At 44.8% G+C, this 27362-nt stretch overlaps 1 protein-coding gene across 6 annotated transcripts in view; it reads left to right on the plus strand.

Moving 5' to 3' along the window:
- Positions 1–27362, plus strand: part of WDR45B (WD repeat domain 45B) — an 830957-nt gene that overhangs the window by 275981 nt on the left and 527614 nt on the right. For 5 of the 6 annotated variants that reach the window (XM_078654712.1, XM_078654713.1, XM_078654715.1 and 2 more), the window contains exons 3-4: positions 8598–8663; positions 22348–22449. In XM_078654712.1, the coding sequence (XP_078510838.1) occupies positions 8598–8663; positions 22348–22449 (168 nt within the window). The remainder of the gene's footprint in view (positions 1–8597; positions 8664–22347; positions 22450–27362) is intronic. The other variant, XM_078654716.1, reaches the window with a different exon arrangement.

Here is a 27362-nt window from a genome sequence, read left to right on the forward strand (position 1 = left end):
TTTTCGAACCCCCACCCATTTAGTGATACAGATCCCGCGGACCACCGCTTTAAAAGCTTCCCATTCCAAGGCCCCCGTTGTAGCTGATCCCGCATTTTCCGCAAAGTAGTGCTCTATTCCTTCCCCCAACTCCGCGCGAAAGACCTGATCTTCCAGAATCTCTGGACTCAACCTCCAAATCGGGATCCTAGGGCGTTCCAACTGCCAGCAGAAGTTTACTAATAACGGATTATGATCCGATATGGTACGCGTAAGGTACTCACTACTAATCGCTAAAGACGCCAGTCCAGCACTACACAAAATGTCATCCAATCTAACATGCAGATCATGTAAAGCCGAGTAGTATGAATAATCCCTATCAGTCGGTTGTTGTGCTCGCCAAAGATCAATCAACCCCCAACTGTCTTGCCAGTGGGCCCAAGTTCTAGCTAATTTATTGATCGGGCCGTGGGCAGTGGAGGATGGGATCTATCCGAGGCAACATCCACAACAGAGTTAAAATCTCCCCCCATCAACACTGGTGTCATGAAATAATCCGCTAGAGCAGAAGACAAAGTCTCCAGGAAGGACGCCTGATCTATATTAGGAGCATAAACAGAGCAAAGGGTCACCACACGGCCATAGAGACGTCCTCTAATTTGCAACATAGCGGCCATCAGGGTCAATCAGTCGATCCAACATTTGAAAGGGGATCCCAGACCTAACCCAGATCAGAGCACCCCGTGCAAAGGCTGAGTAAGTGGTGTAGTAAAGCTGCCCTCGCCATCTGTGCTGCAAAGCTAGCCCCTCAGCCCTAGTCAAATGTGTTTCCTGCAAAAAAGCCACCTGCACGCCCTTGCGGACCAAGTAGGAGTGGACCTTATACCTACGCTGCATGGAGTGCCATCCCCGAACATTCCAGGTTATACATTTCACATCAGTTGACGAACCCATGCCAACAATGCGAGAACCATCCAAAGCAACCCCCACCCTCCGATTGCGAGGTGGCGGTATCAGCACACAAATACACAATACCCGAAAAGCCCATTTTCTCGATCAAGTGCAGCAGCAGGCAGTATTGCTTAACCAAACTAAACCCAATCCCAAGCAACCCCAGCCCACCCAGTACATCCTCCTGCCCCCCCAGAACAGGCACCAACATAGTGAATCCCATCCAAACCACCCCAACTATGTGCCCCATGCAAAGCTAAGGCAAACAAACTGCTACCATCCGGTGGGGGGTGGATAGGGCCTAGGAGGCAACCTACAGTAAATCAACAATGCAACTATTGCCCGCCCGCAAATCCCCACGAGTGTCATGTCTCCCAGGTCCCCCCAGAGCTCCCCCCAACCTCTGTGCCCCCCGACTCCCATCCTGATACAATTCTCCAGCCCCTCACACATCCACTGCATCACTATAATCCCCATGTAAGCGAGAAAACAGTAATTACAACACAGCATTCCAGTGCGAAAACTCCCAGTCCTCAGCCACCGCTAGATTTACTCATCTAGCAGTCCATCTGCAGTTCCGGGAGTGACCATTGGCAAGCCTGGATCGTCTTGTCGCAGAGGACTCCGCCTCCCAAGGCCCCTTGTCACTACCAAGATCCGATGCCTCCGGCGTAGTCTTCAACAGTTCTACAGAGATCGCCGTCACTGCTTCCAGGGCACCCCTTCGTTCTATAACTGTCTGAGAATTTGACAGTTTCTGCAGGCCCCGTCCACTGCGCCGCAACCGTCGTGACCTGCGAGGTAAAGATTCTCTAGCCTGTTCCCGAGCCTCCACTTCTTGGCCATCCTTTCCTGCTCTGTAGGATTCCAGCCACTCCCATGCATCCTCCGGCGTATCGTGGAAGTGTGTTTGTCCTTCAAGCACTATGCGCAGCTTGGCTGGGAAGAACAAAGAATACTGAATCCCTTCTGCGCGTAACTCCTTTTTGATAGTTTGGAAGGACATGCAGCGCCGTTGTGTATCAAACGAGTAGTCCAGCAAAAGGGTAACTTTACTGTTGTCCACTTGGAAGGGGCCATCACTACGGGCCCTCCGAAGAAGCAAATCACGGTCACGAAAGTGTAGGAGCCGCGCCACCACCGGCCGTGGGGGACGCCCCTGCAGCGGCGGCCTGGCCGGGACTCGGTGCGCTCGCTCCAAGGTGTAGAAGCTCGAGAGCCCCTCAGGGGCCACGACAGTTTTAAGCCAATTCTCAAGGTAGGTCACCATATCCGGCCCCTCAATTTTCTCTGGTAGTCCTACCACGCGGATGTTATTGCGTCTGTTCCGGCCTTCCGCATCTTCGGCCCGCCGCTCCAGCACAGTGAGGCGATCTAGTACTCACGCCATAGTCGCAGACAGTGCAGTCTGTGCAGGGCCCACCTCCTGAAGCGCAGTCTCGGCCTGCTTCACACAGTCAGCAAGCTGCGAGTGATCTGCTCGTAACAAACCCAGCCCTGTCGCAACTTGCGCAATGTCCTGTTGCAGGGCTATTCGAGAGTCCGCTATGGCCGCCAGAATCTTGTCCAGCTGGAGCTGAATCCCCGGGTCCCGTGGCAATTCTTGTTCCTCCATATCTTCTTGAGAGGTAGGGTCAGCCCCAGATGGCGGCGGGTCCTCCTCCTTCCGTGCACGAGGCTTGCCCATGGCTGCGGGTGGCAGCTCTCCCCAATCCCTCGTTGCGGGCCTCTACAGATCTTCCGACCTAGTTCAGTGGGTAACACCACCCTTCCTCCCACTATGGCTCAAAGATCGTCTCACGCTGCGGCAGCAGACCCCCAGGCAAGCCCCAGTTATTGTGCACTATCCAGTGAGGGCTACGCGTGGTTCTGCAGGCCGCACCACCCCAGGTCCTGGGCCCACAGCTCTCCGTCACTCTCGTAAGGCCTCCCTCGGTGTTCCAGTTCAAAAAGTTCAAAATGACTCCTCGCGGTCCCGTGCCAGGCGGCAAGCCCAGCACCGCTCCCGGCACGATGTCGCCGCGGCAAATCCGCCGTTCCAGAGCCAGCCAGCCACCACTCAGTAACTGCAGTTCAGCCCCATTCCCGGGCGTCAATCCCTCAGAGACTCCACACCAGGCTGCCGTTTGCACCCTCGCTCACTGGCTCCGCGAGCGGGGGGTCACCGCCGACATCGCCATTGTCCTCCTAGCTTAACAGCCCCAGGGCTATTCGCAGTTTCCCCTCAACAGCCCCGTCACCGGTCTTTAGGGATCCAAATTGGTCCAGCTACTAATCCGCAGTACTCGGCCACGATCAGGAGGGCCCCCAGGTGGAGCGAACACCAGCCCCCACCGGTCTGATGTGCAGGGCGGGGGCCCACAGTTCCAGTCTCTCGGTGGGGCACGATCGGCATGTGATCTCCCCCAATGAGATCAGGAGGGCACAATCCGGTTCCAAGTCTGGTTGTCCTGCCCGTCAGCTCCAATCTAGCTCCGGGCTCTCCACGATCTCGGAGGGCCGAGTTATTAATCCCGGTCCTCTGGTGGCCGCAGCGCTCCTCTCACGCGCTCGTCACAGCTCAGGGCACTCCCCCGCCCAGTGTCTGTGCTGCAGCCGTCTCCAGGACGTCGCCCTACGATATGGAGCGCTTCCCTCGCCACAGCCACCTCTGCTCCGCTCCGTAGTTAGGTCCCAGCTCCTAGAGTAGACAAAGGAGCTGGGTGCCATTTTGACTCTCCCGGCGGCTGGTCCCGCTCCAGAGAACAGCCACCGCCGCCGCCGTTCCAAGCCCGATTTCGGGCAAACTCCGACGGTCGCCGCCTCTAGAGCGCCCCCCACTCAAGCGGCTCTGCTTGGGGGTCCGGGAGACGCCTGCATCAAGAGAATGTAGGGGATCGGGTGCGGAGCTCTGCGCTCACGCTGCCATTCCCATCAGCTCCTAAGCCACGCCCGTAACACATTCTGGCATGACTTCTTTATTTGTCATCAATGGCTTAGGCCCACTTTGTTCACCAGAAACATACATGAACAATTCTTGAGTATTTGTGTTGGTCAGTGTTCTTTACTTTCGTTTTTCAATGCTTGGTAGAGGTGCTTTAAAAGGTTGTGGTCCAAACAACTTAGACTTCACAGCTGTACCATTAACTTGGTGAGTTGTCCCCTTACCAGTAAGAGCCTCCTCCTGCCTATCATTGTTATCCCATGCTAAGTTAGTGAGGATATGAAGCTGAATGCTGGCTGGATGAACAATTTGCTCATTTAAGGTATTAGCAAGTTTGTGAAGATACAAGGCAGTATCATTTTCTTCCAATTGTAACTATGAAATCCAATGATCGTCTGTTTAGAGTACGTATGATCTCAACATTGCCTGTTAGCGTTTTCATGGCGTAAGGGAGCAACAATTGCTTGAGGGGTTTCTGCTGCCGGTTGTAACTGCATATATAATGTTCTCACTGAATTATAGCATAAGTAAGGCGACCCGTTTGGACAGCTTTGTGTTTTCTGGATGTCCAGTCAGAAGTTTTAATAAGGAACCGTTTAAGGTAATCAAACACTGTAAATTAATCTTTATCAATTTCTGATGGGTGATACAGCCGTGGTGTTGATGTCAAGTTTGTTTTATTCATTGTTCTTATGTGCGATGATGTTTGATCATTGATCTTGTTTATGCTAGTTGCTTTAACCTTTAAAACTGATATATCCCTTTTCAAACTCTGGTTTTCGCTTCCAACGTACTGTAGCATGACACCATCAGTTTGGGCCAATCATTTTCCTTGGTTGTCTGGGAATGTGTGGAGGCTGTCTACAAACTTGAAGTCCAATTTTCTTTTAATATGCTTCTTGGTTGATTTGTCAATTCTATGTATTCCTCTGCGTTTCATAAGTGTTTTAAGCCTTTCAGTGAGAGTTGTTACACGTATTACCTCTTTGTTAGGAATAATCACAGGCCATTGTATTGAAATAGTTCATCATATGCTTCCTCTCTCATATTTGTAGTGATCATCGGTTTGAATTCTAGATGCACGATCTTCCTCCTTTGCTTTAAAACACTTGCATAGTTCCTATAACAAGTTGCATGATGAGTTTCTGCAGCCACTCTGTCCCGACTACAAACTGCTAAGATCTTTGAATCACAATTAATAGTTGCACACTCTGTCTTTTGTCAACTCTAAGCTCCGTGGCCTCGATTAATTTCTCACGCGTTGATGTTCCCTTGTAGCATTTTATCTTTCCACAAATTACACATTTTCAGCATACATGTTTGACTTTAATGATATTCTTCTGTTAAGACATTTACTCATGCACTCACTTGTTCCAGCATTATAACTAGCACTTGCTTCAGCTTTTTGCTTGATAGTCTGTAAATTATACACTGAAGATTAGAGGGACAGGATGTGCTTGTCTTAGTTTTCTTCATGATACTGCACGGTCATTGAGTAGCAGCTCTGAAAAAAGAAATGAATTAAAGCATTTATAAATTTTACTTGGTGTACTTAACATAATCATAATTACTATCATATTTATTATCAATTTATATAATCACGCTTACTGTAATTGTAATTTTTAATAATAAAATTCACAATAATACAAATTATGAAAACATTTCCATTTACATCAATGTATCTTGGGAGTGGAGTGGTAACACACAAAAGGCAATGGGTTATGACTTGCTATCACATATTTGCCATCTCTAGGCTTCAATACCTTGCCAATAAATCATATTAGAACCCATCCCCCCAAGTGGTACCGATAACATGGTTGGCTCAAGGCTTATAAAGAGGTAGAGAGTCTTCATCGCATAGCCTCAAAGAGACTCTTAGCTTTTGCATTGATCATGCCAAGAACCATTAGCTCTTTGTGGGGTTCTCTGGGGCGAAGAAGGGAAAAGCTGCACGGAAGCGAATCATCATTGTATGGATTGTCCTGTGCATCAAAATCTGCTACATATTGGCCAAGAAACAGCCTCCCGAATGCCTATTAATTCATTCTACCTGAGCAAAAGCTGATTACAATACTCAAGTGTGAGTTGTGCAAGCTTTGGGCATTTGCCAGGCTGCTACGTGGGTGTCACAACTGCCTGGATAGTCAGAACCCGCGAGAGGGGCATTTCGCTTTGTTTGTCCTGTAGCATTTCCTGTTCTGAGCCATTCCACAGACCCACCACCTGGGGACCTACCCCCACCAACTGGGGATTTACTGGTTTGGTATCTGTTCACAAGGTGATTAACCTGTGGTTAGAAGTATCCTTGAAAATACCTATTTGCTTACCTTCAGTAACACTCTTTCTGGTGGATCCTCTACAATTCTTCACTGGCCCTCTCTCCTCCCAGTGCTGTGGAATGGACTCTTAGTCCATGTTAATAAAATTCCATCTTCTAGATCTGCACACTGGCGAAATATAATTACTAAGACTCGGTGTTAGCACGCTGAGGTGGCTGTGCAGGGTCCCCACAGTCACATCTAGGGTGGGACATATCTAACACTGAGCCGCACGGAGGAATTGTTAAATAAAATTCTCCAGATCCAGTCAAGTGCCTGGGGGTAATCTCAAAGTGAGAAATTTGCGGTTAGATGGAGCATCCACTAGAAAAGAAATTTACGGTAGGTGTGTTACTTGTTCCTATTTGTTAAGTACTCCATGAGAGAGTGCGTCTGTATTCAAGCTGTCTTCCTTGTGTACTTCTTTCCCAGTGTTGCTCTCTATTGCCAATATACTTATTCTCACTGCCTCTCTCCACCCGCGCCTTTTGTTACTTTCCCGTTCTTCACACCTTGTGTTGCTTTTATGTTTGTTACCCCCACACTCCCTCATTTTGCTTTTGTCGGTCCCCCACTTTCTCCCATGTTGTTTCACCCACCCCCCCTGTTTCCTTTCTCCCCTTCCCCCGTGCTCACTTTACAAACAAAAAAACTGTTTTCTTTTTTCATTTTAGTTAACAATCCAACTCTGATCAGTAACAGTTGCCACTTAATTTTGTATGCGTGCATGCATGGTGTGTGCCCCTACAAATTATGTTTTCGGCTGCGCCAACAGCTTTTTGTCTTTTTTTTGTTATATTTAGCAAGTAGGTCCCAATAGGAAGACAGTTTGGCTTTACCAATGATTTTTATAGTGGCTATTCTTCGCAGCCAAGAGATAAAAAGGTCATGCTAGCTATGAAGATCCTGTTTTATAGGGGGATATGTTGGCCCCAAAGATGTCTGAGATGATTGTTGTTATATGGACTTGGAGTTCTTTTACTGAATGCTCTCGGATATTGAAAAAGGTTCACTCTTTAATGCTGTCTCATGTTGCTCTGTCCATTTGCACTATTAATAATCAATAATAATAAGGTCAGCAGAGGGGGAATAGTTTTGACGAGGTTAGTTAGGCAGAATAAGAAAGTATTGGTGAAAAGTGAGATCCAACCAAATACTAGTTGTCGTTTTTCTGGAGAGTGCCATATCGCAAGTGTAAGAGGTTCTGTTGTCATGGCAAACAGCAAAGGTGACATTAGGCCCCCCTGTCTAGTAACCATCCTCATAACAGATTTGTTTGAAAGAATTCTATTGACCATAAGTCTATGGCATTATGTGCTTTTATTAGGGCCAGCTCACCCTGTTGAAATCTGTTTCTCCAACTAGTGCCAGGATTGACAAAGGTGTCTTTTTAACTCGAAGTTTTTCACAAGATAAACAGTTCTCCTTATGTTATCAGAAGTTTGCCTGGCTGTTCAGTCTTTTAGCCAGGATCTTCAAATAGAATTTAGGATCTGTGTTTAGAAGTGCAATTGTCCTGTAAGACGTGCAGTGTACGGTTTTCAAGTAGGAGTGCCACATCCATTCCGTACATGGTCTGTCACATCTTTATCGAGTGCTCTTTCTTTGTTATTACTCTCAAAAATCGAATGAATGAACGCATCTTAAAAGATTTCATGAAATACGTGTAAAATGTTATTTATCTGATTTACAATAGCAGTTTGATTCAAGAGGTCGGGGACCAATCGCTTATGTTTATTGAACTGGAAGGGACTAAGCCCAAGGCTTCAACTCAGACGTTTGACTTTATTCCCAGTCCATACTTACTATGCATTATCCTTTCCCTATAATAATCTTTGTTTTTAAAACACAGCAATACCATAGCACGTTATATCTTTATGAACAAATGTCGGCTTCATAATTGTACTGATGACCAAATTAACGGTGGAACTGCTAATGCTGGGGAGAGGTTGTGGCCTTATGGCCAGAGCTGCCGACTTTGGAGCTGGGGAACCAGGTCCAGCCTCGGCGTCGGCTCAGCTTACTGTGATTCTGGGCAAATCATTTAATCTTGCCGTGCCTACCAAGAAATTAATATGTCCTTGTGTAACGTAACTGGTGCTCATATAAAGCGCTCCAATACCTTCGGGTCAAGTTCGCGCTATATAAATCTGGATGAAAAAAAAATGCTTCTTTCAGTCCCTGCCGAAGAGCATTGCAGTGCATATCATTTAATTTCATTTCCTACCTTAACGTTCACGTTTTTGAAGTTTCTCTGTACCTTTCCAGGAGCTCAGTAACACGTATTTGGATGTTTTGTTATAGCGTTTTTGTGCACTAATGTAATTTTTTCACATTACTTAGACTGTCTTTTTTCACCTGAAATGGGGGGTGGAGGATGTGCTGTTCTAGCTCACTTAAGTTTTATCTCTGTCTCCCCTTTGCAGGCAGACAAGGGGATGCTCTGTTACCCCGATTTGGTACAGATGAACTTGCAGAACCTGAGTTTTCAGGTAAAAGGCGGAAATTCCCTTCAAGGTTCATAATCACATGCCATTCCTTCACAGCATAGCTTTTCAATTATTGACCAGGGCCGTGCACTCATTTGAGTCCTGGTTATTCTTTACCACTTTAAAACGCTTCATGTGATGCACTTGTGGGGGTAGCCTATCGAAATTGTGATTCGGAGCTTTCATCTTTTATGTATATGTTATGTTTCTTGGGTGTGATATAGCATAGAACTAGTTACAACTAGCTTCGAAGTGCTACCCAGCGAAAAAAAAGTTTGGACAGCATTACTATGCACGAAGTTAGGATGATGGTATGGACACATACAGCACAATCTACCGTTGTTTTTTTTTACTTTACATGTATTTACATTACACCATTTATTACCCTTATTTAAAATTTTATCGGAATCATATAATTTGTTTGGTCAGTTTCCGAAGTTGGAATTATAACTCCGAACCTTTCGTTCCAAAGTCTGCAATTAGGCCTTTAGTTAACACATTCTCTTTCAGGCATAACACGCAGGAAGTAACATTAATGCAGTAGAGCTAGTTAAATTAATTATTATCAATAGACTATGTCCTGTTGACCATAATTAATCATGACAATGACGAGGTTCCTTTGTCACAGGACAAGTTTGCACTACCATCGAATATAGTGTGTGCGCTCTGGATTGCTTCACTACACAAACATCCGTCTAAGTGAAAAGTAGTGCCCTTAGGTTCATAGTGCATTTGATTTCCTATTTTTAAGGTGGAAGACTGTTATTGTACCTTTTAAAGCCCCACAATAATGTTTCTTTTCTTGATAACTCGTCAGTTGCCGCACGTGAACAAAAATACATAATGGGTTGCTTTTGTTGGTGAAATACTGTATGACGGTTTAAAAAAACCGAACCAGTTTTGCTCACTTGTTAACATAATATAGGTAGATCGTTTGAATTATATTCTGAAGTTCATTATCCAGGTTGACCAGAAACTAGAGCATTTAATACCTGACTCATAACTCCTTTTTCCAATGTCTGTGACTGCTTTTTAGGGCTTGTTATGTTACAGTGGGCTTAAAGAATGCTTGTTGCTTACCATTATTTGGCTTCATTGTCAATTTAATTTGCAAGTGTCACATTCGTTAGCATATGCAGGCTTCACTTCCTCTTCGTGTGTTTGTCACTCCTCTGGAGCATGGACGCATTATTGTGTCCTTCCTCTGCTCCATTTTCGAACGCTCCCTTTTTTTTGTTTTTTTTGTTTTGTTTTTGTTAAGCACTCGACTAGAGTGCATGTATTTTCCAGCAGACACCTGTGTGTATTTTTCCCATTCTACCAATCTTGTGTTGCTATTATCCTGCCCAGGGGCTTCTGTCTAACTTTCCTGTGCTTATCTCCCCCACCACCCCCATTCCATGTGGCACACAGTGATCAGTTTGCTCCCCATCCCACTGCGCCCTCCATCTTCCTTCCCCCACTTACTCCTCGTTGTTTCCTGTCACACGTACCCGCCATGTTTATTCCCCTCCTGTGTTGCTTGCCCTCCTGCTCTCCATGTTGCTTGGTCCCCCCTGTTCCCTGCCCTTTGTCTTGCTTGTGACCCCTGCCCTCTGCATAGTTTTCCCTCTCCTCCGTGTTGCTTCTTCCCATTTGGCGAACCCTTTTTTAAATTTACCAATCCAAATCGGATCAGCAAACAAAATGAGGAAAAGAGCACTTGCATCATTTTATAGGCGTCATGTGTGCACCTACAAAATGGTGGGCGGTCGCATTGTAGGCTTTTTTTTATTTGTTGTTTTTAGAACCATGCTGCACAGCATTTGAGATGCTGTGCAGCATGGCTTGAAACATTGATAAAACCAATTTGCCCCAGTATGGGACCCATTGGCTTTGCCAATGCTTGTTCTTTTCTCAAAGTGAATAAGAAACCTAGTGCTTCTCTTGTTTATACGAACAGGTAGTGCCCTAAATTCAGTATCCTCCTGTTTTTACTACTTTCACATTGCCTACACGTGTTGGGGCAAGAGGTGGAATCCAAGCACTTGGCACTGTAGATGAGGATAGTATCAACGGGTATGGTGCAATCTCTGACCCTTCGCTTTTCTGGGACACTGGCCTACCACACTGCCACTTGACACATTGCTGCTGCACTGTTAGGCACCTGCACTGCACCTGTTTTTCTCTTCCACCCTTTGTCCTTGGGACTTCCTTTTCTTTCCTCTTAGGACGTTAATTTATTGGGCTTTGCTTTGGGAATGGTGGTTGTGGACGTCTATATTGAACTGAAAGAGGGTGGCATGGACATCAGGGTTCGCAGTATGTTTTCTTCAGTAGAACTCTGTGTATGCTTCTACACCATTAGTGTTGAGTCTAGGAAATTGCTGTTACGCTTTTTCGTTCTTAAAATATTTCTTCAGTTACAAGGCATGACTAGAACAACATATACTCTACCATCCTGAACTAAGCAGAAGTCAAAATGCTTCCATCAGGAGCATAGAATAAAACACAACACTGGCCATAACCAAGCACAAGAAAAGACCGTTCTCGACACATAATTTGTGAACAGTATATGGTTGTATAAGAATTACTTTGATGGAATTTTATTTCAAGAATAAGGAACATGCCCTATGTAGTTTCTGCTGGTGCTGTAAAATGCTATCCATTAAAAGACCTCCTCAGTATGCAATATTTGTTTAGCATGTTGTGATGGCACCAAGGGTTGAGCGAGTCAGACGTCTCTGTGCTGAAAGACTATGGACCTGTTTACCTTACTGCTAGCCTGCTGTGGCCGAGGTCCAAAAAACACCGCCAATCCAGTGGCATCCCGTCCGCAGTATTAGGAGTGCGCTGCGGGGCTGGCAGTGTGTGGGTGGCGAAGTCTAAGCGGCAGCACGATTCGGATCTGGAAATGAGCCAAAAGCCATTCAGGCACACTGTTTCCTTGCATTCTGTTGTGCAAGCGAAACATTGCATGCACCTGATAATGAAGACATTGGAAAGTACGAAATGAGCACCAGCTACATTACACATGGGCACATTAGCCCTCGAGCCATTAATTCGGCTTATTACCTGCCTTTGTGCCAACTTTCGCATGGGGGTGTCCCCCCCAGGAACAGGTTGGCAGAAAGGCAGGTCCTGACTGGGCTGGCAATGAGCTGCACGGGCCCCCTCCATGGGCCGCCTCTACTGCCGCTAGAACAGAAAATGTGGTGGCCCCTGTCCTGAGGTTGTGTTCCTGCTCCCTTCCTGATTGGGTGGTCCGACCGCCAGCGAAGCAGGCAGGAGGACCTCCGAAAACGTGACAGCTGGACTTTTCCCTCCGTCATCGCAATCTGGCCCCATCATTCTACATAAAACCGTAGCACTGGGTTCATTGCACAATGGAGGCTTCCATTCACAACCCCAAGAAGCATTCGAGGTTCAGAATGGTCACAATTAGTCAAAGAAGAAGGCATTGAAAGACTTTACATTGCCATTCTCAACAATGGATGTGGATGAGGAAGAGCAACATTGAAGAAGACTGAAGATTACTGCAATAGCGTTGGCTTATACCGAGGGCTGCCTATGGAAGAAATCATGGCATGCACATGACTCAATTCTAGAGGTACCTGACATACAAACAAAACTGAAAGTGGTTACCAAAGAAGCCATGTCGAACGTTTTGGATCTGTGTGCATCGCAAGAAAAAAGTATAACCTATGATCAAGCTTGAGTTGAAATACAAAACCAGGGTATTCATTCGCCCTCAATTATATATCATCAACTAAAGACAAAACACTTGCTCCATTCGGGGATTATTTGTGAAGCTGGCATAAATCTCACTTCATCTTCTACAGAGCTTTGTGACTTTTCCTTCCCTAATGGAAAAATATCACAGAGACCGCATTAACAAGACCATGGGTGATAAATTCTACTCTGAGAGCACCTGTGATCACTTCCCGTATCGATGTTTGACCGCTGACACCCAAAAACACAAGTCAGAAGCTTCATCAACCTGTAGACCAAATGTTTGATGTTTGATACTACTACTCCTATTGTCACGATATGTACATTCTATTTTATGATTTCCTTAGTTACGTTGTGTTATGTTAGGCTACTGATTATTTGTACTTATTGTCTTACATTCAATTGTCAACGTTATAGCCACTACTTCCATTTATTCTTTGCTTTCATGTACCATTATATAAACTTGTCAGCATTTTTCCCTTTTTGTTTATTCTGAAACTACCAATAAAAACTTTTGAAATTAAAAAGAAAACACAAGTCTTTGCAAATTTTGCAAAAACATTAAAGATAATAAAGATTGGTATTGTTTTAGATTGGCCAATCTGGTAAACGTTAATCATCATTAGTTAGTTAAATATATTTGATTTTTAAAAACAGTTGCTCCCCAGCATTAAATAACGTCAAATGTACTTAATGCCTTAAGTGAATATTTCGATTTTCATAATAGTGGCGGGTGTGGGAGTCTTCGATCTAGACATCTGTAGACTGCAGGTATTTAAAGGTAACGCTTTTATGTAGTGTAGATTTTTTTTAAATCTTCAATTGCTTCCAGTAAATGGCTAGAATACTCAGTGGGGCTTTTCAAGAACATAATTGCAACAGAATTTTATTAATCTTGGGCATAATGATGGCAGTCCCAAAGAAAGTAATGCGATTTTTAGCTTTCTTGCTAATGAGACATAACCCAGAACCTGCTAAGACTGAGTGAGCCTTCTGTGAAACTTCGTAGTATTTTGTCATATTAGAATTATACAGTTTTTTTCCAACCACTATGCCCATGTGTTTATGCAATGTACTTACAGCAACAGTGGTGGAGATAAAAATCTGAATTTTCCCTTCAAAAGTAAAGAAATCAGCTTTTATTTTGAAGCAGGCAAAACATAAAAGATAACCTGTGCAAAAATGGCAGCCAAATAATCAAGTTCTGTAGACTATAACATAAAACGTTTAAGGTTGACCTCTGCTTCTGTGTAGTGTTTTTAATGTTGTTACTGTAAAATGCCTATTTTTTTTAATCTCTTGGATGTGGCCGATTATCTGGTGTTGTGCAAAACGGACTCTTCCTGTTTTTTTTTTGTTTGTTTCAATTATTTATTTGGAGCTAATGAAATGTTAATAATTCTAGTGCAGATAAAAATGAATGAAGGGCACAATACCCATTTTCATAAGATGTTGGGCACGTTTCTCAGTAATTTCCGATTCATGCATTATTTCCGTCTTGATTTTTAGGTCTTTATTACGGACAGCTACAGCTGCCTTGGCAAGAGCAGTTGAAATCCCACAACTTACACATGCAACTACCGAAACGGGCTTTTGGACGGCCGGTTTCAGGCATTGTCTACTCTGGTTCAGCTGCATTTAGGCATTGACTAACAGAGTTGTCAAGTATTGGTATCTGCCTAGCGTTGGAGTAGTGCCTTCCCTTTCTTGCAGACATGTTGATCATTTGTATCTTCTCACCCCGCCCACCGTACCCCCTGCGCGGTATGTGCTCCCCTCCCTTCATAATTTATTTAAAATTGAACATTTCCAAGTGCACAGCAACTGCAGAGTTCTGTCGGGCTGCTTGCGTCTGTATTTCTCGTACATGTACACGTTATTTCTTTATTGTTACTTTACTGGACTGAAATGGCTGTCGGCCATTTCGAAGCAGTAAATAAAAATAGAGTGTGGGAGCGAGACAATGCAAATGAACGTTAAGCAAAGCCAATAAATAGCTTGGCGCTCGTATTTTAAAAGCGCGACCTACTAATGTATTAAAAATGCATATGCATGCTTAAAAGTGCAAGATAAAGCTATGTGTAATTGTAAACTGCACCGTGAACAATTCTGTGCATGAATATCTGCCCTTGCAGGCTTCTCCATCATGCCACAAACTGTAGACCAGGGGTTTACAACCTTTTTAGCAGTAAGAGCTACTTGTGTTCAGTAAAAATCATTGCGAGCTAATAATATTATTAGTACAAACAAAGTCGAGAGCACACATGAAATCTTTTCGTGAGGGTAATCCCATTATGTCAATAAAGATAAGATCGCACAACACATTGTTCTTTCTATTGGATTTTATAGGTGAAAATGGTCCTCCTATCAAAGGAGACCCGAGGAACATGAAACCAGCCGACACGTGTTTCGTCAAAACTGGTATTCACCCGTGACTCTTCAGGGCTGAAACAGTGTAAAAGGGGGGCGGTATCGGGGGACCAGTGATACTTCGAACCCGGTCCTAGTCGGGTTAAATTAAAAAAAAAAGGGTGCCACCTGTGGCCGAAAGCGTAAGATGCGGTTTCCGCATCCGGCAACACTTCGCGCTGCTCTCCAGAATTCGGCTTACAGCCCCCCTTGAACAATAGACGGCATTACCTGCCTCTTTTGTGGATCTTGGCTCACGTTTACGCTTTCGGCCACAGGTGGCCCCCTTTTTTTGAATTTATCCCGACTAGGACCGGGTTGGAATTATCACCGGTCCCCCGAATATCCGTTTTGACGAAACACCTGTTGGCTGGTTTCATGTTCCCTCGGTCTCCTTTGATAGGAGGACCATTTTCACCTATAAAAACCAATGGAAAGAACAATGTGTTGTGCGATCTTATCTTTATTGACATAATGGGATTACCCTCACGAAAAGATTTCATGTGTGCTCTGGACTTTGTTTGTACTAATAATATTATTAGCTCGCAACTAGACCTATTCTCCAATCACTTTCGGTGCTCTACCGTACCTGTAAGAACCAAATACTTGATGTGGCCTCCTATTTCGAGGATACAGCACTGGGGTGGATTAATGACTCAAGGCGAGAATTTCTATCAGCACATATCGAGGAAGACAAAATCTGCTCAGCCATTATGGTGCTGCGATCAGGCAGGTTGGCTGGCCTGTACGGGCTCCCTGTTGACTTCTACAAAGTCTACATCAATCTGCTGGTTCCAATACTTAAGCTGGTCTTTGAGGAGGCTTCGGAAAGCGGCATTCTTCCTCCAACGATCCGTCAGGCCAAAATAATCTTGCTTCTAAAACCTGGTAAAGAGGCAACCAACTGTGATGCCTACAGACCACTATCGCTTATTAATTGCGACACTGAAATCTTCGCCAAGGTTATAGCAAACAGACTCTCATTCTTGATGGAAGAGCTGGTCCTACCGGACCAAGCTGGGTTCGTCCCGGGAAGGGCCAAGTCACATAACCGTAGAACCACACTCGCACTGCTACACGACATAGACTCTGATGACTCTGCCGCAGGAATCTTTCTGGACGCTACCAAGGCATTTGATTTCCTTGAATGAGACAATATGTTCTCAATACTGGGCAGAATGGGCCTCCCCCCTGCCCATTTCTGGGGTGGATCAAACTGCTATAGAGCAGGCTGGAGGCACGAGACAGGGATGCCCATTGCCCCTCCTGTTATTTGTCCTCTCCATTAAACCACTTCCCCCAAAAATCAGACAGAATCACAGGGAACCTGGCATACCATATCCATCCAGCCAGATATTGAAATCGCTCCATGCTGACGATATTGCTCTATCCCTCCGAAACCCCAGCATCAGGCTCAATCCGATTCTTAGAGAATTCATTCGATTTGGTGAATTATCTGGCATTAAACTAAATTGGACCAAATCCCAGATTTTTCTCCTCACTCCCCACACTGCAAGATTTACTCCAGACTACCCGCTAAGCTGGTGCGATCAGGAAGTCAAGTATTTAGGGGTGGCCATCACCAGAGACAACGATGGAACACAATGTGCCAACTATGGCACATCAATAGAAAACATCCGGTCATGGGTAGACAGATGGATCAAATTGCCGCTCTCACTAGCTGGGAGAGTGGCAATAATGAAAATGGACATTCTGCCTAAGCTACTTTATTTATTTTGTCAATAAACCATATGACTCAGGCCAAGATTTCTTCAATATAATCTGGTCCCTACTTATTAAACTTGCATGGGGGGTAAGCAGCCCAGATTAAGCTGGAAAGTTTTAACACAACCATTTTCTAGCGGCAGGTTCGCAGCGCCAGATATGGAACTCTACTATCTTAATGCACAGGCACACTACACCGCTCATTGAATACAAATTTCTCTCCTAACGCTTGCACTACAATCTCCTCAGCGACTTTGTTCTACCTCCTATTACGGCCGCTCCATGGTTACTCCGGATGATACTTACCCGGCACCTCTGGGCATCCCACCTGGTTCTTGTGACCGCCTGTTTCTTGTATAATGTATCTACCTTTTTTCTCATTTTTTTTTCATCCCAAATGTAGCCACCCCTCCCAAGTCTTTTGTATTCCACTTGTCAATCCTGTAAAGCGCTCTGATACCTCACGGGTCTGGTTCCCGCTTTATAAAACTCAAATAAATACTTAGCCATCGAACAGGGATATATGCAGCCCGCACCCCTGAAATCCTCTCTGGGCACTAAAGTCCATGGGGAGGGAGTGAAATTCCACACAGTGAGCTGCACGAATTACGCATAGAAGAAGCTCTCCAATATAGTGGGTAAACCAGAGTTATACTCCCCGCTTGTGCCGCTCCTGTACTTGCCCAGGTCGCCAGTCACGCAGGAGGGGGCGTGTCGAGACATGCTCCAGAAGTATGCCCTTAAGACGTGGGGAGACATTTACCAGGCGGGACACTTCAAAACCCAACAGGAACTATTATCGGGTGAAAGGGTCACACCGCTAGAGATATTCTTGTACATATGCCTAAAACACAAAATACAGGCAAACGTCCCTGGGTTCCCGATTGACTCACCGATCTGCTAAACCCTACACACAGCACTGAAATTAGCTGACCCTGCTCATGCTATATCGAGAATATATTGAGCCGTGCTGGGTGAGAGGCTGCAGGGAGCACACAGTGCTTGAGGGGATTGGGATACAGATATTGAGGAGCCACTACCGGACAAGCAGTGGACGTACTGCTGCCTGCAAACTGAGGACATCACTACGAGCATGCTTACGCATCACACACTTTAAATTCTTTTATTTAAAAAAAATATATATAATTTGCTTTTCCTTTTAATACAAAACCAAAACATCAAAGCAAGCATGAATACACAATGCACAATAAATATCCATCCATATCAACATGGCAAGGCACACAATAGGGTACATTATCCTCGTCCAGCCAGGCAGTAGCCAGATTCAGGTGGTCTGGGCACAGCCGATATATAGGGTGTTAGTTACATCACATGCGGGTCCTGGGACATCGCAACATTCAAGGCCCCCTCCCCGGTCCATCCTGTAGTAGGTCCTCATCCCCTGCCTCCCCCCCCAATGTCTAAATCATAATAGTTGATCCATGCTGCCAATATTTTACGAAACTTCCGTGGGCAGCCCATAGCCTTGTAGGTCACTTGCTCCGCCACCATGTATAAATCAAGACTCGCCCACCATTCAGTCAGGATGGGTAGTCGCGGGGCCCCCCAGTATTTGGCAATGTCTCGTCTGGCCACGACCAACCCTAAGTTGGCTAAGACAAGCTTGCGCCTCGGGATGTCCACTTCGGTAGGGATCCCTAAAAGAAAAAACTTCGGTTCCAGCCCTAGTTGGACTTCTAGTATATTATTCAGTTCTGCCACAATCTTTTCCCAGTACGTTTGGACTTTGGGACATTCCAATAGAGTGTGTATGTATGTTCCACGATCCACATGACAGCGAAGACACTCGGGACTTGGAGCTCGCCCAATTTTATGCAGTCTTGCCCTATCAAAATAGACACGGTGTAATATTTTATATTGGATGAGTCGCAACCGTAACTTAATGGATACCTCCCGTGGATGCATGAGTGCCGCCTCCCAGTCGAGATCGTCCAACACCCCAGTGGTCTTTTCCCATTTGGTTTGGAGGGGGCCCAGGTGATCCTGCATGTTATTAAGTAGCGTTTTATATGTATACAAGATAGCCTAAGCTGGGATCTCCTCCTGAAGGAGTCGCCCCTCTAATGGGGCATATTCCGGTAGTGTCGCCACATCTGACCCTTCCGCCCTCCATGCATGCTTTAGACGGAGGCACACTTTAAATTCTTGAACAGAACATACTATACCCCCACCAAATTACACAAGCTCCATCTCAGGGAAGACGACCGCTGCTGGCGCTGTATGAGGGAGGGGGCAGGCTTCCTACATCTTGCATGGCATTGCCTGACCATAGGCAAATACTGGGAGGAGGTACTCGAAGCACTCTCCAAAATGACTGGCTTAAACATCCTCAAGACCCCCATAGTAGCGCTACTAGGTTATACAGCAGACATACCAAACACCTGCAGGAAACTCGTCTCCTTAGGACTATTACTTGCTAAGCGCCGGTTGGCGTGCAGATGGGGCAGAGGACGGGCCCCTAAATTCGAAGAATGGATGACAGACATAATATATCGTAGGGACCAACTAAGCATGCATGCTGAACCTCTCCCAACATCCTCCCACCCTAGAGACATATGGGATCCGCTGATTACTTACCTGAGGGCGGAGGATCAGGATACAACCGGGCAGGATTATGCAGCATAACGATTGAGGCTAACAAATCTAGACACATTGGACAATTAACACCAGCCTGCAGGACCTAACAACCTGCGCCAACCCAACACCCACATCTGGGACATAAACTACGGCAGAGTATGGCTATGAGCATTGAGCAACAGCACCTATAACCATGTAACTTGTACATGTATAGATCTTGTATGCTTTGAGATATGTAATGTGCCTTATTCCATAATTGTGTAGATAGGCATTGTCTTGCTTTGCTTACTGTATTCATGACTTATGTTACTGTTTACAAAAAACGGCCAAAATTAAAGTGAAAGCGCTTATGGGGCGCTTTTACACAAAGTGTCAAAATAAATAAGTAAAGAACAGTTTTGTAGTGTGGCAGCTAAAGTAAAAGCGGTTGCGCTGTAAATTAAATAAATAAGCTCGGCTACTAAAGTGAAAGCAGACCGCGCCATAAATTAAATAAATAAGCGCAGCCTCTACAGTTAGAACGGTCCGTGCTGGAAATTAAAAAAATACATGACTAATAACAATATAAAACGTGGCGGCGTACTGCGACGTCCTGGGTGGAATAGGGAAGATCGCTAAAGAAAATATTGCTCACCGACTAGATAAAGTAGACTAGATAAAACGGACAGTGTAACAACACAAGTAAAAAGTCCAGTCATTTTGGGAGGTTACAAAAGCAGACAAGGTGGTACCAAAGAGAGACTACTAAGCCTAGTCACGAATGAAAAGCAACGATTTTGAAAGGGCAGTAACAGTAGCCACTTGAAAAGATGGGCGGAGCTTCTATGCTATACCTCAGTACAGCATGCCCCACAGAGTAGCGCATGCGCTGCCCAGGCTAGACCTAAAAAGGCTTTGTCTATTTTGAATGCCTCTACAAGAGTAATACATAATAGCCACATCTGCAATGCCCCTGGCACCAGGTTAGTAATACCAAGGTAATAATAAAAGCAATAAATCTCCCAATGCAGCATGATTATCGTTTATCAGTTTTAAATATTCTTAGGAAATTATTGGCTTTGAAAATATGCACATTTTCATCTTAAATACACACTTTTATGTTTTGATATATGTATATTAATTCAACCACGCAAACACTTCTAATTTACAAGGCTTAGCTGCACGCAGGAGAGCTACTCATAGGTATGGAGAGCTACCAGTAGCTCACGAGCTACTGGTTGGAAAAGCCTGCTGTAGACTTATGTTACACTGCCTTGAGTCAGACAGAGGCTGTCATTCTGTTTCTGTTCAGGCACAACGTCTCGAGTGAATGAGCCATGTCCCAGCACTGTGAACATGAGGCCATATAGCATTTGGGCCAAACACTCTAAGTTGTTTTGTTTACATTCTGTTGAGCTGCTTATTTGTACCTCTGTTTCTTTATTGACCATACAACTGTAAACTTGTATAGTGCTTCGGAAAACGTCTAACAACTTTTCACATGTTCTTATCTAAAGACACATAAGGCAGCACAGCAATTCATGTATGTTCCATAGGTAAAGGATCTGTATATGTACAATTAATGAAAATAATTCAAAAATAATGATTTTGGTAGTAGGTAGTAGTTCAAGGAATTACAAGTCAGCAGTGTTATGTTTATTTTTCTTGGGCACCGGTTCCTTTAATTTTGGAACTGGACTTGACAATTTAATTATCAAAATTGGGTCTTTGCGGTCCGTCTCCAGTGCCTTTCCTTCTAATTGATTACAGCCTTCCTGCCTTTCCGGCCTAGCTCTCAGTTTCTTTGATGGGCTTCTCCTCGGACATTACTTTAGGATCCACAGGTTCCTACTTTTTCTTGAAGAGTCTGCATCCTTGACTTCTTTCTCTCAGGTCTCATTTCTAGTCCTGATGAAGATCCTACATCCCTTAATGGGTTGAAACACTGTTGCCATGTAGCTTCTTGAGCAACTTCCTACTAACATTACTACTGAGTGTTGGCATTCTTGCCATTTATTATAGTTTCTCTTTTAAAAAATATGCTGCCAGAAATGTAAAAAACATATTTTGTATTTGCAGCCTGTCGTTTACCTGACTCACTGATCCCAGCATCATGGCTTTAAAAAAAAATGTTATATGTACATACATACACACGTTCATTATTAACATTTGGAATACCGTTTTTGTATTATCTATAATTAAAATGTTTAATGATTCAAAGGCTAAGATTGATAATCATATCAGTGAAGGACAATGATATTGTGTAGTTAGAATGGTAAAGTGGACACCAAGAAAATCCATTAATGCATATGAGTTAACACTCTAGCAGATGAATGGGTCATGGAAAGTGCTGATGGACAACCGTCCTGAAATGTAAATAAAATATGTCCACCATGGATATGACATAGGCCCAGTGGAAGGTGCTAAGCCGAAAGGCTTCTGACAGGATTTTTTTTATTTTGAATACACCTCTTCAAACGGGATTTTTTTATTTTGAATGCACCTTGTATGCTTATTTTGGCCACACGAGGTCTTAGATCAGTGGACAAGATAGCTAAAGCATGGTTTGGGATGGATTTATAAATATATTACAGTACCCACTGTGTTTCCTTATGCATGAGTTACCGCAGGTTTCTGTTTTATCCTACCTTTTCCTATTGTATGCTCTAAATGCTTTCTAAAGACAAACCACTGAGGCATAGTTTTAAAGTGAATAAGTAGCATGCTGTAACATGATGGACTGAGACATTAACTCATCAAGGATACTCCTGATCAAGGGCCTCCAATAGAATTAGATGCAACACTAAAACAGGTAGAAATTATATCTCCACCCAATTTCATTCCGCAGCTATTATGTGATCAGCAGAAATAGCCCTCACTCCATCACAATTTGAGATCAAGCGAAATGCAGAGCAAAAACTAGTTCAAAAAATGTTTTACTTCTTATGCCATATTTTTTACTTGGTGAGGATCCAGGTAAAGTATCATTTGCACTCAGTTTTGTGGCCAGTTTACCACACAGTGTTTAGTGAGGACATACGTGTGTTAGCCACCATGCTCCTATCATTCTACTCTTTCTCAAGCACCATTTTGCTTATCAGCAGCTGCTCCCAAATTATAAATGACATCACTTTTGTGAAAAAGGGACTCAATAAATCAAGCAGGTACTCAAAATTCGTTGCCTTAGCAGGGATTTTTTACAATTTAAAGTAAGACGTGTTGTTCACTTGCTAATAGCAGGCATATTTTTTATTTCCCCACTCAGAATTCCTTGAAGGAGGTGTTGGCCATGTTGAAATGTTGTTTCGGTGTAACTATTTGGCGTTAGTCGGAGGAGGAAAGAAGCCCAAGTATCCTCCCAATAAAGGTATTTCCCTACTTTTCTTTTGCTCTAGGGTAAGGATCCTCTGACTTTCTTGTAAAACAATACATGATAATCAATTAGAAAAGGTATTCCTACTCTCGCCAGTCTGTCGACATCCTGTTTGATTCTAGAACTGTTATATTACTGCTGTACATTTCAAGAGGAAATCACGTTATCTTATTAACATTAATTGCTGTTAGGAAAATTAAATTTGTGACATGTGAAGCTGTAGATGTAGATACAGGTGCTCTGCATACTCCTGCCATCTAGTGTTGGGTGTGGATGTGTACAACTTGTTTTTCTATTAAAAAGTATTTTGAGTCACAAGGTAGGGACTGGTAATGAATTGGTCTTGACACTGTAGGGGTGCAGGGCTCATGCACCTGTACCCTCACCGCTGGTGGAGTAGTGTGGCTCACTGGTTAGAGGCGGCAGGCCTGAGAGCAGAAGTCAGCCTGGGACCAGGGTTCAATTCCCGACGCGGCAGGGTCGTGGACCTTGGTCAGCGGACTCGATAATTCTCGCTTCGGTGCTTCTCCTAACCAGGGGTTCCACTCGGCAACTCTGGGCATTAGCTTGCCTAATCTCCACAACGGCCCCACCAATTCGGGGGATGCCTGGCTCCACCTTGGGGACTCCCAGCAAGGGACCATCCCACAGGGAAAGCCAGGACGGGTTCCCCAGAGTTATACAGCGCCGGGACGCCCCGTTGCTGGGGCAGCTGTGCGCTTTACAAGTATACTACATTTACATTTACATTTATAGTGCACCCAGCTAGAGGGGTGACTGATCTATGCCAGGGCAGTGGGTTGTAGGCATGTGTGCCATGTCGACTCTTCACTTTGTTTTGCACCAAAACACGCAGCCCGCAATGGCAGTGTGTGTGTGTGAAGTTACAGGGCCTCTAAGTTTGGCACAATAAGTGCTGTAACCCTTAGAGACCTTTCCTGGCCACAGTGCCCATGGTACCTTTTACAAGGGACTGACATGTGACCAGAGAGGTGCCAATTGGGGGTACAAGGTACAGTTATGGGAAAGAACACAGGCCCTGGGAACCTGATTGGCACCAGAAACCCAGCTTCCCACAGGCACCGCTAATGGGAAAATTGCTTTACATTCAATGCAGAACATATGTATCTATAGGTACACATGCCACAAACGGAAAATATTACTTATCCTGTAAGCATCTGTTTGTGACATGTAGTGCTGTAGGTTCACATGCACCTACCTTCCTCCCTTGAAGCTTTCGGTTGTTGCAGATGTATTTTCCTTCTTTCCTACATTTACTTGCATGGTTATCTTCCTGTACTTTCCGTGCTGCATCTCCATCCTCACCTGTCGTGTGGGAAATCAATCTAACAATGGAGCAGATGCCCACGCGTATTAACAGTTATAGGAAGAATCACTATCTCGTAGTACAAAAAACCTCTTCAAAGAAAAACAAGTTATACACATCCGAGCCCAACACTAGGTGGCAGGAGAATGCAGATCATGTGAATCTATAGCACTACATGCTTCAAACAGGTGCTTACAGGGTAAGTAACATTTCTCTCTCTCTCTCTCTCTCTCTCTCTCTCTCTCTCTCTCTCTCTCTTATACACCCCTTATTTTCTTCCTACAATTTACATAACATACCCCAATGTCAGTATCTTAGTTGAACTCCTGAGTTCTGCTCTATGCAGAAGTTACCCTCTTATGTGACTGTAGCAAGAGGCGTCACGACCCTTTTTTGTGGCGCAAGTTTAGTAGCAGATTGCGCAGGCTTCTTAAAGGCCGGAGAGCCCTTGTCAGACACCGAAGATGTGGTCGATCTTGCCTCTGAAGATTTCTTTTGTATCTTCATAGGAGGAGTGTCCGAGGGGCCAGGGGACTCCCCCCTTGGCCTCTTGTGGGAGACTACTGAGGTCATAGAAAAGCTCCCCTCTGATGACTCCACATTGTCCCTTTGTTTAAGCCTGTCCAACCAAATTAGTAGACGACCTTCTCTATCCCTCAAGGTCTTGTTAGGGAATGACCGACAGATCTTACAGTCTTTAGGGACGTGGTCAGGATAAAGGCAGTATAAGCACAGGTCATGCTTGTCCTCCACGTGTAGCCTTTTCTTCCCACATGAAGAGCAGGCCCTGAAAAGGGCTTTCTTCTGGGATTCCGATATTTCTTTAGAATGTTGAAGAAGAAATCACTTACTGCAAGGAGAAGAGTCTGAAGTATCCCTGTTCAATATTCTGAGAAAGAATTCACTTAAACCAGTGAATAAGTAGGTTTTGAAGAGATCCTGAGGAGAACTCAGGCTGGAGACTCCCTAGCACAACGTGCGGTAGAAAATCTGAGAGACTGAGGCTCCTGCCAGGAAGGTTCTAGAGGGAGGTGATAGCTGATTGGCTGGCTCTAAGAGTTTGGTCCTTTTTGCATAAGGACAAGGATAGGCTACTAAGGTGATGCCCTTAGGCCTATTTTTCTTTATGTATGTCTATAGGACATTACTTTTCTATATACCGGAGGCTCCCGTCTCGACAACGGGGAATGATTCAGGCATGTGAATCTATGAAAGACACCAATACTGGATAACTGCTGTTACAGGTAAGTAACGCGTTTCATTTCTATTATCCATAAGACACATTAGAACAAATGACATTTATACACTGTGCCACCTGGCACTAGGTATTATTTTACAGGGGATTATATACCTGACAGGGCCAATCGGGCCACTGTCAGAAGCATTAGATCTCACTTAGTAAGGAAAATAAAACAACCAGTAACTACTGGCAACACAGCACTTAGTATATGCAGAACATTTTAGGCATACCATCACATCTCACATTTGGAGGAAACAACCAGTAATCACTGGTAAAGGTGCACCTAGCATAAACATATTATGCATCAATCACATTAGGTATTAGCATCCTGGTATCACCTAGGACAACATATTATGCAAAACATAATAATCGCATTAGGCCCCTCTTAGGGCTGTACCTAATCAACAGTGTGCGGTAATCACTTAGTAGCAACACATTACCTCCGCAGTATAAACACCTAATGCATAGACATCATGGCACTTCCTGGCAAATGATTAAAAATATAATCAGCAGAAATGCAGGGCTATGTCACCATACATCATGCCCCTCTTAGGCATGATCATTATGCACAATATTCCCCAATGTCCCTGAGAGCCCGCTGGCCCCAAAAGGGCAGTCCCAGCGCTCCTGCGATTTCTAGTTGGACTGCGTGGCTAGTCTGTGGAGGGCCTTTCCTCCACCAAGGCTTGCAAACTGGCCCCGTGTCTCTGGAAGGCCCACACCCTACAGCCTCCTCTAGGCGATGGGCACTTCCCTCGTGGATGTCCACTAAGGGCCGACGCTGCTGTATGTTATGGTGGTCTAACCACTCACCGGCAAACCAGGTAGTCAAGAGTGGGGATGACTTTGCCCCAGCCCTTCCAGACTATATCCCAGCTCCACTGATTAGTAAACAATGAGGCTAGCAGATACTTTGAAAGGGAAGGGGTTTTGGGACAACGAACAGACACAAAGAAAGAAAAGACACTGCAACTCTGCTGTCTGGACCAGCCGGGTTCTTAATTACAAAGTCGCCTACGTCTTTTACTCTAGAAAAATAAATAATACTTTCATAAACACTAAATTTAAACAAAAAAAATTATAACTAAATGTACTGCGTTAAACAATAGTAATCACCTGATGTAAGGCACAGAATTCGCTAGAATGAGAAGACATGTATGGTTGAGCCTCTTGTCACAATATAGATTGGCATTAAATCAGCAATCTTGAATAGACTAGATTAAATATAAGAAAGGAAGGAGACAAATAAGATACAACCTGTTTCTTTCCCCTAATTGCAGTATAAATGTTTGAACATGCCAATGCTCCTCACCTTAGTACTACCCTTGAGCGTCTATTCTGACTTTAACACCTTAAGTTCTCAAATGTTCTTAAGAGGCTGTTAATTCTGTTACTCAAAAAGACACTGTAATGTTGGGCGCTAAGCCCACATTGCGGTGAAGATAGAGACGCAGACACGAGGTAGTGGGTTAGTAAATCTGGCCAAGAGCACGTGCGCTCCGCCCTATTTATTAACTGTGTCACATGACTCGTGACATCAGTGGTGGGTGGGTGTAAAGTGTAGGTTACAGATTGTAAAAGACTAGAACGTGTCCAGGAGGACACTACATTCCTCCCCAACTCAATAAAAGTTGAGACTAAACAAAAGTCCGAACCTGTGGGGGGAAAACACAAAATATGCAAACTCATAAATTTAGAAAGAGTCTCTTCAGCTGCTTGCTAGATGACGACGGTGGAAATCTTCAGCTGAAATGTTCGTTCTCTTGGGCTCGACGTCCTGGTCCTGTCATTTGAGAGCTTGGTCTTGGAGTGACGCCGAACAGGATGACCAGAAGGTAGACTTGATGGAGGTTGTCTTTTACTAGTCCGTCGGGTTTCTTCACTGTAGGCAGCTTGGCTTCACATTGCAAAAGAGTGAGTGGTTGAAGGGCATCCTTCTCACTGGGACGCCCCTCTCGCGGGTGTTCTCCTGCCACGAGATGTCCCGGAGGCCCTCTTCTTCAGGTTTCCGCTGGGCAGGGTGTTCTCTGTAGCGTTGCTCCAACTCCACAAGCCGGTGTGAGTGTAGGAGGCGATGAGATTACTACCATGCATCCGTAGCTCCGCCTGGAGGGTGGTTGTTGACTCTTTCCTTTGCGCACGAGTTCCCCTTTTTCCTGGGACGTGCAGGGTAGACGGCGACGGATCCATCTCTCGTGTCGGGACCCTCTGCCACAGGTGTCCCTGAGGCCTTTGCCCCTTGGATCTCCACGGGCTGGTGCGGGGTGGTCAGTTCTCCCTCTGCCGGGCGTCTGAGCGTTCTCCCCATCCAGACTTCCGCTCAATCCCAAAGGTGGGTGT

This window comes from Lissotriton helveticus, chromosome 7 (genome assembly GCF_964261635.1).
Source record: "Lissotriton helveticus chromosome 7, aLisHel1.1, whole genome shotgun sequence".
Taxonomy (NCBI): domain Eukaryota; kingdom Metazoa; phylum Chordata; class Amphibia; order Caudata; family Salamandridae; genus Lissotriton; species Lissotriton helveticus.